This window comes from Leopardus geoffroyi, chromosome B2 (assembly GCF_018350155.1).
Source record: "Leopardus geoffroyi isolate Oge1 chromosome B2, O.geoffroyi_Oge1_pat1.0, whole genome shotgun sequence".
In the NCBI taxonomy this organism is placed as follows: domain Eukaryota; kingdom Metazoa; phylum Chordata; class Mammalia; order Carnivora; family Felidae; genus Leopardus; species Leopardus geoffroyi.
The window spans coordinates 151,752,155-151,766,942 of NC_059332.1; the positions used below are offsets into that span (position 1 = coordinate 151,752,155).

Here is a 14,788-nt window from a genome sequence, read left to right on the forward strand (position 1 = left end):
AAAAAAAAGAATACAGCCCACTGCAGCGGGAGGGAAGGGCATGTTGCCAAACGCCCAGGGCTAGAGTAGTGACCCAAAGGACCAGGTCCAAGGAGGAGAGGTGAACGGGCCATAGAAGAGTGCTCACAAGCCCACCTCCAAGTTCTCGTAATCCCTGACTGGCGCAGAGTGACCGAAAATTGCCAGTGCGCTCCTCACCCAGCCAGCTATCAGAAGCAAACATAAATTATCTCTGCAAGAAGTTAAGGTCATCCAGAGCCTCAAACCAGCTGTGCATTTTTTTTAATACAGACTGTCTAGCAGTCAATCAAAAATAATCAGGTACTCAAGGAGTCAAGATTATTCAGTCAAAAACCAAGAGAAATACATACCCATGGAAAACACCTACTGACAAATCATCCAGATGGCCTTGAAACAAAACCAGAACCAATCCAGATTGCAGAATTACTAGATAAGGACATCAAAACAGTCCTAATTCTATCCCATATGTTCAAAAGGTTAAATAGAGATATAAGCAATCAGTAGTAAATAACCTTCCAAGACAGAAAGCACCAGCCCAAGATGGATCCACTGGTGAATTCTACCCAATATTTAAGGAAGAAATTTTACTAATTTCCAAAATCTCTTTCAGGAGACTGAAGAAAGAAAACAGAAAACACTATTTTCAGAGGAAACAGAGTAAATACTTCCTTACTCATTCTATCAGGCCAGCATTACCCTAATTCCAAAACCAGACAAAGACATCACAAGAAAAGAAAATTAAAAATCAATATATTTCGTGAACATAGATCCAAAACTCAACAAATATTCAAAATATTAGCAAATCAAACCAAATAATGTATAAAAAATTATATACCATGACCAAGTGAGATTTGGAAATTTATTCCAAATATGCAAGGCTGGTTCAACATTTGAAAATAATTAATCCACCACATCAACAGGCTACAGAAAAAAATCACATGAAAATATCAAAAACGTAGAAAAAGCATTTGACAAAATCCAATAGCAATTCATCATAAAAACTATCAGTATAGTAGGAATAAACGGGAACTTCCTCAACTTGATACAGAGTATCCACAACGTAACAAAAGCTAATGTATTAAATGGTGAGAAACTATAAGCTTCCCCACCAAGATTAGAAACAAGACAAGTAGGTCCCCTTCACCACTCCTTTTCAACATTATACTGGGGGTCTCAGCTAATGCAATAACAATATAAAAGGAAGTTTAAAGGTATAGCGACCGAGAAAAAAGAAATAAAACTCTGTTCATGGATGATATGCTCACCTAAGTAGAAAATCCAAAGAATTGGCAAAAAAAAAAAAAAAAAACTGAAACTAAGAATTATAGCAAGCATGTAGGATACAAAGTTAATACACAAAATTCCACTGGTTTCCTATATACCAGCAATAAATAAGTAGAATTTGAAATTAAAAACACAATGCCATTTACATTAGCACCCAAACAAACGAAATGCTGAGGGACAAATCTAGCAAAACTGCGTAAGTTCTCTATGAGAAAAAATAAAACTCTGTTGAAAGAAATCAAAAAAGTAAATGAATGGAGAGATATTCCATGTTCATGGATAGAAAGACTCAATATTATCAACATGTCAGTTCTTCCCAACTTGATCTATAGATTTAATGCAACCCAATCAAAATCAACAAACTGATTTTCAAGTTTACATAGAGGCAAAGAACCAGGATAGTCTCATGATAATGAAGAAGAACAACAGAATCGGAGGACTGACACTATCTGACTGTGAGACTTACTATGAAGCTACTCTAATCAACAGCAGTGGTATTGGCACAAGAAAGGAAAAACAGATCAATGGCAGAGAAGAGAGAGCCAGAAATACAGTCAACTGAATTCTGACTAAGGAACAAAGGCAATACAATAGAGAAAACTGTAAACTCCTAAAAAATAACACAGGAGAAAATCTAGATGACTTAAATTTGGTGATGACTTTTCAGATAAGCCACCAAAGGCATGATCCATGAAAGAAAGAACTGACAGGCTGGACTTCATTAAAATTAAAACTTTCTGCTCCATCAAAGACAACACCAAGAGAATAAGAAGACAGATATTAAACAGTGGACAGACATCATTATAAATCTGCCCAAATCTATAGAATGTACAACACCAAGACTGACCCCTAAGGTAAACGGTGGACTCTGGGTGATGATGATGTGTCAATGTAGGTTCATCAGTTGCAACAAATGCATGACTCTGGTGCAGGGTGCTGATAGTGGGGGAGGTTGTGTGTTTGGTGGGGTTGACACAGGGCGTATATAGGAAATCTCTGTACCATCCCCTCAATTTTGCTGTCAATCTAAAACTGCTTTTGAAAAAATAATAAAGTCCTTAAAAAAAAAAAAAAAAAAGGTAAAAAGTAGCCCCTAAAAAGAAAAAGTGTAGCCAAATTTTCAGAACAAGAAATATTACCAGGGATAAAGAAATGTCACTTCATAACATTAAGAGTGTCAATTCACCAAGAGACTATAAAGATACTAAACATACATGTGCTTAATGACAGAGCTCCAAAATACAGGGAGCAAAATTGACGGAAGGAAAACAGACAAGCTACGTCTAGCCACAGACTCCAATACGCCTCTCTTAATAAGTGACAGAGCCAGAGGTCATGAGTAGAAGATGCAAAGAACACGATCAAGCAATGTGACCTGACATTTACAAACAGAGATGGGCAAATATTCACAGCATTTTATCTGTAATACTCAAAACTGACAATATCCTAAATGCCCACCACCAGGAGAATGAATAATAAATTATAGTACATTCACACAAGGGAAATGTTCTCAATACTGAAAACGGATGAACCACTGATACATGCAACGAAGCAGGTAACTTCCAAAATAGTCATTCTAAGTGAAAGATGCCAGACACAAAGAGTATGCACTGTCTGATTCCACTGGCATAAAACTCTACAAAATGCAAACTAATGTGAAGTTTTTATTTAGAATACATAAAGAACTCCTTCAGGTCAATAGGAAAATGACAGATAATCCACCAGAAAAATAGCATGAAACTGAACACATGTCACAAGAGAGAAAGTCCAAATGGCCAATACTTTAATCATCAAAGAATTGCAAATTACAAATAAGTACCCTGACCCTCACCAAAAGGCGTAGAAGTAAAAAGACCAAGTACAGGCGAGGATGTGAGTCCACTAGAACTCTTACACACCCTTTGACGGAGTGCAGGTTGGTACAACACTCTGGGAATCTCGGCATTATCTACTAAACTAAATATACACATTCAATGCGCCTCAGCAACTGTACACACGAGTGTACCAAAAAACATATACAAACATGCTTGTAGCAGTTGAAACATGGAAACGAGACAGATCTCCACCAATAAGGGAAAGGATGAAGTGTGGTCTATCCATGCAGTGGAATACTACGCAGTGATGAAAACGTGGACGGGTCCCAAGAACCTAACAGTGAATCAAGGAGTCCAGCATGATGCACGACCCCACTCACACAGAGTTCCAACAGGAGCAAAACCAGCATGAGGCACCAGGAGTTGAGGGAGGAGAGAAGGGAGCACAGGCTGAGAGGAGGCCTGGATGGTAGCTACCCAGTGGTGTTCACCTTGTTACAATCGCAACGATGGCACGTAGTATCCGGGACACGTTTTTCTGAGTCTTTCACACCTCACTGAAAAAGTGAGAAACATCAAGCTGGACATCAGAACGTAGGCCCAATTCATCAGCATAAGTTGTGGTGAAGAAACACAGAAAAACCTCTCATAACTCAATAGGAAAAAATCAAACTATAGATTTCTCTTCAACAATGATGAACGACTTCTCCTCGTAGTAAAGTGAGTGCCAGTAAGATGGCAAGTTAGAGGGGCTTCTCGGGCAGACACAGCACTGAGGCATGTGCGGTAATCATCGGCCTCCAACTCCGGAAGCCCAAAATGAAGATAAGGATTATCCCAATGCCAAAAATGCTGACAGAATTTCCTTTTGCATTTTGTACAACGAAACTTGCTTTTAAGAGCATTGAGATAATTACACTAGTCACGGAGTAATCTTTGAATGAAAACTCATGTCTTTAAAGCTGTCAGTTTGATGTGAAATATTCTGCAATAAACGTAACAAGCTTTCTTAAATATGCTATATCTAAAATCTAGAAAAATTCACCTTATCTTGATTAAGATGAACCTTTTCTTGCTTATATTCTTATTAAAGAAAAAATGTCTTTAATGAGGTGATTCCAGGCAGTGTATTTTCTAAAACTCAAAAACGAACACGGTTTTGTTTTGTTGACATTCTCCTCCCCTGGCTGGTGGCTGAGTCCGCGGAAGGTAGCATCACCCAAACAGCATCAGAGGGACGGACAGGTGACCGCGAGGCTCTTCAAGTCCCTGGACTCATCAAACAACACACAGAACTTTTTAGGTACCTGGTCAGAAGGGTCCTTGGTGCTCCACACGCAAAGTTCATTCCCATCTAAAGGGAAAGCGCAGAACCACAGGCCACAAGCAAGCTGAACATGGGACACGGGCTCCTTAGATTCGACCAGACACCTTTCTGCGACCGTGTCACCGACGCAGCCGTCACCAGTGGAGAAAAACCCCTGTGGCTCTTCCATCCTCAATCTGAAAACACAGGGACGCAGAAGACAACGAAGGGGTTGATGTGTTACACAGACGACGGTCTGTTTACTCACCATGATGAGTGTGATCACACACACAGTATGCCACACCCGCTTACTCACCTCCCACACCACACCCCCAGGAAAAAGAAGGGATTACTCAAAGTCCTGAAGGTTCTGTACACACCACAGCTCCCTCCTCCCAGGGGCTTCCAGACTAAACAGACCTTGAGGCAAGTCCCCCTCTTCCTACTCGACAGACCTCGCTCAGCCTTGCGGAATCTGCTTCCACCGCCGGAGATGGACAGAACCACGCCTCACAGAGATGGTCCGGGATGGCATGGTCTGCGACGCCTGAGCCCAGCGCTAGCACTGAGGAGTATTCAGAAAGTTACCACTGAGACTGATTACTGTTATCGATAACTGAGATACTAAATCATTTTCCAAATTTTCCAAGCAAATTGGTGGTAAAGTGCAATATGAATCTATATCTCCTACTGCCCACCTTGGATCTATTTAACCGTTTCACAACCCTGACCCAGGTCACCCCTGCAGAGGCGGAACGCAGGGCTGGGGTCAGGCCCCGGGCGGCAATCCTCCTGCTGTGTGACGCTGGCTCAGATGCACGGGTGTTTCCAGGACCTGACTAGAAACCCCATTCTACCATGTATAAGGCCGAGATACCAGGCTGGGGGGCGTATAAGTGACAAAGTTCTCAAAGTACAGAGGACTCACACTCCATGATCTCCCCTATAACGAACGTTCTTTCTCATAACAAATAAGAGGTGATTTTTAAAGGCTTGAAAATTGTGCATTTGGAAAAAATAAAAGCATTTTGAATATATTAATGCACATTCTTCCCCAATTCATAAACTTTATTTATTATTCTTGCAATTGCCAAGACACAGCAGGCAGTTTCGTATAAAAAAAACAGCAAAATGTTTCAAAGTTACCACAATTTGCTTTTTGGGTTTTATCAGTTTGAAGTAACCAGTCCCTAGCACAGTGGCCGGCATATAGTTGGTGATGAAAGAAAGTGTCCCAAGTGGATGAAGTGAAATTACCATGTAGCTCCTTCCACTGCTTCCCCAAAGCATAAAGAAATCTTAAGAAACAGATGAAAGAATATATTAAACATTACAAATGTTTCAAAATCTTAAGAATTCACCCACTGACTGGATAAAGAAGATGTGGGAGACAGACAGACAGACACACACACACACACACACACACACACACACAGGAATATTACTCAGCCATTAAAAAAAGAATGAGATCTTGCCATGTGCAATGACATGGGTGGACCCAGAGAGCACAATACTAAGTAAGATAAGTCAGTGTGGGAAAGACAAATACCGTATGATCTCACTCATATGCGGAATTTGAGAAATAAAACAAAGGAAAAAACAGACCAAAAAAACAGACTCCTAAATACGGAGAACAAACCACTGGTCACCAGAGGGGAGGTGGGTGGGCGACGTGTGACAGGCAGAGGATCAAGAGCACACTTGGGACGAGCACTGAGAAAAGTACAGAAGTGCCGAATCACTCTATTGCACACCCGAAACTAATTTGGCAACGTATGTCAATTACACTTGAATAAAAAAAAACTTTTAAGAGAAAGCAGCACTACTTCGAGTAAAATATTTACGTTTTCATGAGAATTAAAGATATAAAATTTTTTAAAAAACAAAAAAGAGGGGCCCCTGGGGGGCTCAGTTGGTTGTGCGTCCAACTTCGGCTCAGGTCATGATCTCGCGGTCTGTGGGTTTGAGCCCCACGTCAGGCTCTGTGCTGACAGCTCGGAGCCTGGGGCCTGCTTGGGATTCTGTCTCTCTCTCTCTCTCTCTCTCTCTCTGCCCCTAACCCACTCGCATTCTGTCTCTGTCTCTCTCAAAAATAAATAAACATTAAAAAAAATTTTTTTTTTAACAGAAAAGAATCTACCCATTCTACCAAAGAGTCTACCAAATAAGACTGAGATTAAATCCCGTCTTATTTCTTCAACATAAACTTTTATAAACCAAGAACTGTCTTGATCTCTTCTGTAATCCCTATAACATTCAGCACCATTATAGCAAATCACAGCATCTGTACACCAATGTACAGTTTAAAAATCATTTTTCTACACATTAACATGCAGATTTGGGTATATCAATAAATATGTGATATCATTTGACACTTACAATAGAGCTTTAAAGTTGTTAAATGTTTTTTCCCATCTCACAGGTGAAAAAAATCAGAGGGTTAGTAAGGGTTAGATGAAACTCATTAGTGGCATTGCCACAGTGGGAACTCACATTTCTGACTCCTCATTGGTGGCACCTCTGCCATGGCACACACAGAGCAGGGGCCACAGGTGACTTCACAGCTCCACTGACCTAAGAAAGCAGCAGCAGCAATCTGTGCAGGGAGCGGCGTGGGTTCACGGTCAAACAGATTTGCAGGGGAGATGCCGGCTCAGCCACTCACTGCTGCTCTAAATGGCTTGGCGTCAGTAACAACGCCCACTCCACCTGCTGGTGACCGGGCTTGGAGCAGCCCCCGGACAGCCTCTCAGAAGGGCTCGGCCACCCCGGAACCCACTCATTCTATCTGTGCTGCCTTGAGAGTCACTAGACGATGCGTGTGCTCCTGCTGGCCTTTCCTTGGACAGAGCTGCAGTCCCCTTGGCCTTGGGCTGCCGGCCATCCTAACTTTCCACCCACAGGCTGCTGGAAATCCCTGCTGAGGCAGGAACCCCTGGACGGAACTGGAGCTTAACTGGAATAAAGGATGAAAGAATGTTACCTTCAGCTACATGAAACAAATCATTTTATTTGTTCAGGGACAACTACATAACCATTTGGTAAATAATAACAAAAACAATTAAATTTCAGACAGATTGCCCATTATAAAATACTATCGAAAATTCAAAAACAAAAAACTAGTGATAAATCTGTAAAAATAAAAGGAAAGAACTAACATCATTAATATTTGAGAGCTATTATAAAGAAATAAAACCTCAATAGAAAAAGAATACAAACTACAGAGGAGCAATAAAAGGCATCATATGAAAACCTTACAGCAAACATTATACTCAGCGGGGGAAAACTGACAGCTGTTCCCCTAAGGTCAGGAATAAGATAAGGATGCCCACTCTCATCACTGTTATTCAACATAGTACTAGAAGTTGTGGCCACAGCAATCAGACAAGAAAAAGAAATAAAAGGCATCCAAACTGGTAAGGAAGAAGTAAAATTCTCACTATTTGCAGAGGACATGATACTATATACAGAAAACCCTAAAGTCTCCCCCAAGAAACTAGTAGGACAGATAAATCAATTCATTAAAGTCACAGGACACAAAACTAATGTACAAGATCTGTTGCATTCCTCTACATGAAAGCAGGAGAAAGAGAAATTAAGAAAACAATTCCACTTATAATTGCACCAAAAACAATTAGGATATCTAGGAATAAACTTAACTGAAGAGGTGAAAGACCTGTACTCTGAAAACTATAAACAAAACACTGAAGAAAGAAATTCAAGATGACACAAAGAAATGGAAAGACATTCCATGCTCACGGACTGAAAGAGCAAACATTGTTAAAATGTCTATACTACCCAAGTAATCTATACGTTTATGCAATCCCTATCAAAATATCAAACAGCATTTTTCACAGAACTAGAACAAACAATCCTAAAGTTTGTATGTAAACACAAAAGACTCCAAATAGCCAAAACAATCTTGAAAAAGAAAAACAAAACTGGAGGCATCACCATTCTGGACTTCCAAGTTACATCACAAAGCCGTAGTAATCAGGACAGTATGGTACTGGCACAAAAACAGATACATAGATCAACAGAACAGAATAGAAAACCCAAAAATGGACCCAAAACTATATGGTCAACTCATCTTTGATAGAGCAGGAAAGACTATCCAATGGAAAAAGGACAACCTCTTTAACAAATGGTATCGGGAAAACTGGACAGCCATGTGAAAAATAATGAAGCTGGACCACCTTCTTACGCTATACTGAAAGTGATTAAATACCTAAGTATGAGACCTGAAAGCATACAAATTCTAGAGAACACAGGCAATAACCTCCTTGACATCAACTGTAGCAACTTCTTTCTAGACACATCTCTGGAGGCAACGGAAATAAAGCAACGATAGGCTACTGGGACTATATCAAAATAAAAGGCTTCTGCCCAGTGAAGAAAACAATCACAAAACTGAAAGACAGCCTACGGAATAGGAGAAGATATTTGCAGACGGCATATCTGATAAAGGGTTAGTATCTATCCAAAACATATAAAGAATTGATAAACTCAATACCCAAAACAACAAATAATTCACTTTAAAAAATGGGCAGAAGACATGAAGAGGTATCTCTCCAAAGAAGACATCCAGATGGCTAACAGTCTCATGAAAAGATGCTCAATATCACTCATTACCAGGGAAACACAAGTCAAAACCACAATGAGATACCACCTCACACCTGTCAAAATAGCTAAAATCAACAGCACAATAAACAACAGGTGTTGATGAGGATGCAGAGAAAGAGGAACCCTCTTGCGCTGTTGGTGGGAATGCAAACTGGGTACTAGGTATTTACCCAAAGAATATAAAAACACTAATTCAAAGGGATAGCCAAATTATGGAAGGAGCCCAAGTGTCCATCAATTGATAAACTGATAAAGATGTGGTGTATATATACACAATGGAGTATTACTCCGCCATAAAAGAATAAAATCTTGCCATTTGCAATGATGTGGATGGAACCAGAGTGTATTATGCTAAGCAAAATAAGTCAGAGAAAGACAAATACCATATGATTTCACTCGTGTGTGAAACTTAAGAAACAAAACAAACAAGCAAAGGAAAAAAAGAGAGAAAGAGAGACAAAGCAAGAAACAGACTATTAACTATAGAAACGAATGGGTGGTTACCAGAGGGCAGGTGGATGGTGGGATGGGGGAGACAGGGGATAGAGATTAAAGAGTACATGTATCACAGTGGAAAAAAAAATAAATAAATAAAAGTATTTTTGCAATTAAAAAAATAAACATTAGCAATAAGTTCACAAAAGGATTCATACCAGTACCAATGCAGACTTTTTCTCATTCACTGCTGGTAAGACAATAAATGGACATAAGCTTTGGCTATTCGGCAACGTGTATCAAAATGTTTTAAAAGGTACATATTCTTTGATTCAAAAATTTCCATTCCATAAATTTAGAACAAGTAAATCATCGTACATTTCCCAAAGTAGCATTGATTATAATATAAAATGCAATGACAGTCCTTACATTCAGCGGAACACAGTGTTGACATTTATAAAGACGACATTAAGACAGTTCACTCTGCACATCGGCGAGAGCCTTTTCAGCGTAAACCACAGAAAGCTCAGCCTAATCCAACCTGAAGAAAGAGAACTCTCTGGAGGGACAGACCTTTAACTGCAAGGTCTGTGCAGGACTCCATGCAACAGCCCGAGCCAGCCCGGCCTGGCCTCTCAGCCTGCAGCTGTGCGCGTCTGTGTGTGGGCTCCAGTTTCCACTTTCTGCTGCCACTTGCCGGCAACATGGTGGCCAGCGGCCCCCACGGCTGCCCTCCCACGCTCTGGTGCACTGGGAAGAGCGGCCATCTCTCCCATCCAAGCCCGTACACGCTGTGCGAGTCTGGGCCAGTCTGGGCCACTTCTCGGCCTTGACTTTATCGTGTGATCAGAGGGATGAAACTACGCTGACCGGTCAGCCTGAGGTGGCACGGACCGTGACCCCTGCAGCCAGGACAGGGAAGAGCGGCCACCGAAGCAGGCTCAAGTGCCCCTGCCAGGAGAGGAATAGATACTGAGAAAAAAAAAGCCACGTGCATTTAAGTCCCTATTAACGTTCAGATGTTCAAGAAGGATGAACTTCTATACGATATATCCACAATAATAAATATAATAATAAAATCCACAAATACAAAACTTATATTCTTCAGAAGACACCACTCAGTGAGCGAAGGGACAAGCCGCAAAGTAGGAACGATGAGCAACTCTTCAAGCTGAGCGTATCCAGAACCCACAAAGAACTCCTACAGATCTTCAGCCAGACAAGCCAGTAGAAAAACGTGCAACAGCCACTGGATGAAAGATCTCCAAATGGCCAATTAACCGGAAAAGATGCTCATCCTCGCTAATCACCAGAGAAATGCCAGTCGAAGTAGAAAATGAAAACCGTACACCCGTCAGAATGGCTAAAATCAAAAAGACTACGAGAGGGACACGGTATTGACGAACTTCCAAACCCTCAGGAGGAGGAGTGTCGGCTGAAGAACCATGCAGAAAAACGGACCCGGGGCCGGGTCTCTCTCTGCTGGGCGCACGCACTGAGAAACAGGGGCCACAGAGCAGAGTCCTCAGGGTGGCACTCGGGCCTCCACGCCGGAGAGCGCCTGATCAAGGGGGCGCGCTCGCGGCAGCGGTCCGCTCCACCCCGATGGCACCCATGCGCACCCTAGGTGACCGCACAGCGTCCCGCGACGTGAGAGCGACTGGTCGGTCTTAGCTCGTTGGCTGGAAGAGCTCAACGCACACGTTAGAGAGGAGAGTGGCCGCCTGTGGGAAACAGGCAGGTAGCGATGACAACAGGGCCACAGGGCTCTGCGATGCTGACAGCACGCGGCCCACACCCACGGGGTGACCGCCTGCACTCACTCAACACCAATTCCCACCCCGGACGGAGGTCTCTACCTGCACTGCTGCCACGTGGGCAGCCTGGTATTTTCCTGCAATAAACATGCATTGCATGTGGGGCACCGCCTTTCCCTGTTTGGGCTCGACTACCCGTAGGGTGCTGGCTGCTGGGTTACAGGAAGCCAGCGCGCTCTCCTTGAGACTCACCTGTTCCCAGGCCAGGCATCCTTACCTGTTCCCATGCCTCGTCCCTAGGCAGCCTGAGGGGAATTTAGTTCCCTAAGGAGCTCCCTCTGGGCCACAATCAAGGGATGACCAAACCAGGGGTATGATGACAACGGCAGCTCAGCCGCTGCCCACAGCTGCCCCATTTTCTGAAGAGGGAGAGCAAACTCCTGGGCCCGGAGCTCATCCAACACCACAGCCCCAGCGCCGTTCATTGTCCCCTCGTGACTCCGTTCATTCCTCGGATTTGCTCCTCCCTCAACAACACGGGTGTGAACTGCATGGGTCCACTTATACACAGATTTTTTTTTCAGTAAACACAGTACAGCACTGTAAACGTATTTTCCTTATCATTTCCCTAATAACATTTTCTCTTCTCTAATGACTTCGTTGTAAGAATATGGTACGTAGTTCAAATTACATACAAAATGTGTGTCAACTGTTTATGTTGTGGGTAAGGCTTCTACTCAACAGCAGGCTATTAGTAAAGTTTTCAGGGAGTCAAAAGTTATACACAGATTTTCAACTGCATGGGGGGTGGGCATCCCTAACCCCCACGCTGTTCAAAGGTCAAGTGTATATACATACACACACGTAAGAGTATATAACCGATTAACGTCTAGCTCTGGGAAAGGGAAAAAACGTGTCCTAGTACCTCGTACGTGTTAGGCATTCAATAAATATTTGAATTGTTAAAAAGGAGACAGCAGGACCTAAATGTAGTCAGTGTGCTAAACCCCATCAGCAGACCAAGACTTAACACCTAATCTAACCGCAGTCTCCATCCCCAGGAACGTTAACTGCTTACCACTCAGCTCGGAATTACCTGGTCAGCTCTAGTGACCAGATTTGATGTGCCCCACAGACCCCGTCCACTCCCCTGAGGAAGGCGACCTTGCCGGAAACAACGCATTCTCTAATAATTTCCTTTTCCACCCTCCCTTCCCCCCAGCTCAGCAGAGCTCCTCTCCATTGCAAGATGGGATGCTGCCCGACTCAAGCACCATGAAACAGCCAGTCTGGTCTTTCAATCTACTCAGCTGAGTCTGTTAGGTGCCGGACGTGGCAGCCGTGCTGGGGTCTGGAGCGCTCTCTGACAGCGGCGGGACGAGGACACGCACAGGCATGGTACCCTGCGGCCACAGTGAGTGCCTGTCCCGGCTCCCGAGGGCCATGGGTGCGCTCCTGCGGGTTCTGAGCTCTGCTCTCTCCGTGCTGAGCTCCTCACCTAATTCCATTTCCACGGTTCCCCACTTGGTCGGAATCCCTCCCCAAATTCTCTCCCGACTCTGCCCGGATCCCACACTGGGAACTGCTGGTGGTACCAGACTGGGTCCAACCTAAAAACCTGGGCCCAGTTTAAGCTGGCCTGGGTCCAGCACCAGATCTCAGGCGAATAACATTTTGTAGTAAGTAAAGGCTAATAGCTAATGGGAGTCTTGAAAGCCAAAAAAGCTGGGGACATCGGTGGGCACAGGTCAAGCATTTAAAGGCCGTTGAAGTGCTCGCCACCTCAGAAAGACTCATGGTAAGCTGGTCGGAGAAAATGACAAAGTATCCTTGATGACTCTCCAACCGAGCCAGAACGGGAGGGGGGTTCGACCTCCAGCTATCCTGAGGCTACAACTACTGAAATACGGAGCAGCGGCTGATGACAAAGGTGTGAGAAGGGCGCCAGATCATGCACACTCTTTTCTGCGTCCATCAGTCCTTCCCTAAATATTTTTAAGTTTATTTATCCAGAGAGAGTGGGTGCGAGTGGGGGGAGGGGCGGGGGGGGCGGGGAGAGAGAGAATCACAAGCAGACTCTGGGCGCCAGTGCAGAGCCCAGCTCAGGGCTCACACTCACAAACTGGGAGATCACTGCCCCAGCCGAAACCAAGAGTCAGCCGCTCACCCGGGCCAGCCAAGAGCCCCTAAAATATGATTTAAAGATAATAGTACTCTTTCTATACAGCTGCTTTAATTAAAAACAAAAATGGGGGCGTCCAGTGGCTCAGTCGGTTGAGTGGCCGACTTCAGCTCAGGTCATGATCTCGCGACTGGTGAGTTCGAGCCCCACGTCGGGCTCTGGGCTGACAGCTCGGAGCACGGAGTCTGCTTCGGATTCTGTGTCTCCTTCTCTCTCTGCCCCTCCCGTGTTCATGTTCTCTCTCTCTGTCTCTGTCTCTGTCTCCTCTCTCTCTCAAAAATAAGCATTAAAAAATTTAAAAAAAAGAAAAAAGAAAAAAGAGAAAAAAAGACTATGCCCTCTTTCTGGTAGCCAGACTGGAGAAGCTGATTCTGTAGACTGTCAATTCTCAAAATGCGCAGTGCGCACTTTTGTGCCTCCATCACTTGTTAGGTGAGCACAAATCGCTGACTCCTGACTGTCGCTACCACACTGGTTTTCATTTCCAGGGCGCCCGGGTGGCTCACTTGGTTAAGCATCAGACTCTTGACCTCAACTCAGGTCATGATCTCAGGGTTCTTGGTTTCCAGGCCCGCATCAGGCTCTGTGCTGACAGCGTGGAGCCTGCTTGGGATTCTCTACCCCCCCCCCCCCCCCCCCCCCGTCCCTCTCCCACTTCTGCATGCGTGCGCACGCAGGCTTTCTCTAAGTGAATAAATTTTTTAAAATGATAAAACTCCTTTCCTTTTGTTATTTAAATTTTTTGTAATGTTTATTTTTGAGAGAGACAGAGACAGACAGAGCATGAGTGGGGGAGGCGTAGAGAGAGGGAGAGGGAGACACAGAAGCTGAGGCAGGCTCCAGGCTCCGAGCTGTCAGCACAGAGCCGACACGGAGCTCGAACCCATGAACCAGGACATGACCTGAGCCGAAAATGACCAATAGGTTGCCCTTAATCCCAGGTTCCAAATTAACAAAGTATCCTGAAAATAAACACAACTACATTTTGAAGCCTCTTTTAGGAGAATTTGAAAAAGTACCATGTTCTTACGAGGAACGGAGAACAGAGAGCAAGCGCTGCGCAAGGGTCTCTCGCCTGGGGCCCGCCCGGACCCCGCGCACAGCCCGCGAGGCGGACGCTCGGTCGCGGCGAGCACAGGACGGGTAACAGGTGCCCCGACAAGGGTCTCTTCGGGCGCACCGGGCTCTCACTTCTCACCTGGGGGCGGCTCGGACCCCGCACGGCCCGCGAGGCGGACGCTCCGGCACGGCGAGCACCTAGAGAGCTGGGAGCCGGCGGCCCGCCCCACCCGCCGTCGCCCTGGTTACCAGCCGCCGCGGCTCAGAGGCCACGAGACTCTCGTCATTCCCGCGAGAGCCCAAAGGA

At 44.4% G+C, this 14,788-nt stretch overlaps 1 protein-coding gene across 18 annotated transcripts in view; it reads right to left on the reverse strand.

Moving 5' to 3' along the window:
• Nucleotides 1-14,742, reverse strand: part of WDR27 (WD repeat domain 27) — a 185,431-nt gene extending 170,689 nt beyond the window's left edge. For 6 of the 18 annotated variants that reach the window (XR_006717738.1, XR_006717740.1, XM_045500340.1 and 3 more), the window contains exons 1-2: nucleotides 14,621-14,740; nucleotides 4,427-4,622 (exon numbers count right to left, since the gene is read on the reverse strand). Coding sequence is in view for 10 of the 18 variants with exons in the window: in XM_045500340.1 (XP_045356296.1) it covers nucleotides 4,427-4,615 (189 nt within the window). In the remaining 8 variants the exon portion in view is untranslated. The other 12 variants (XR_006717741.1, XR_006717742.1, XM_045500339.1 and 9 more) reach the window with 8 other exon arrangements.
• Between the last annotated feature and the right edge of the window lie 46 nt (nucleotides 14,743-14,788).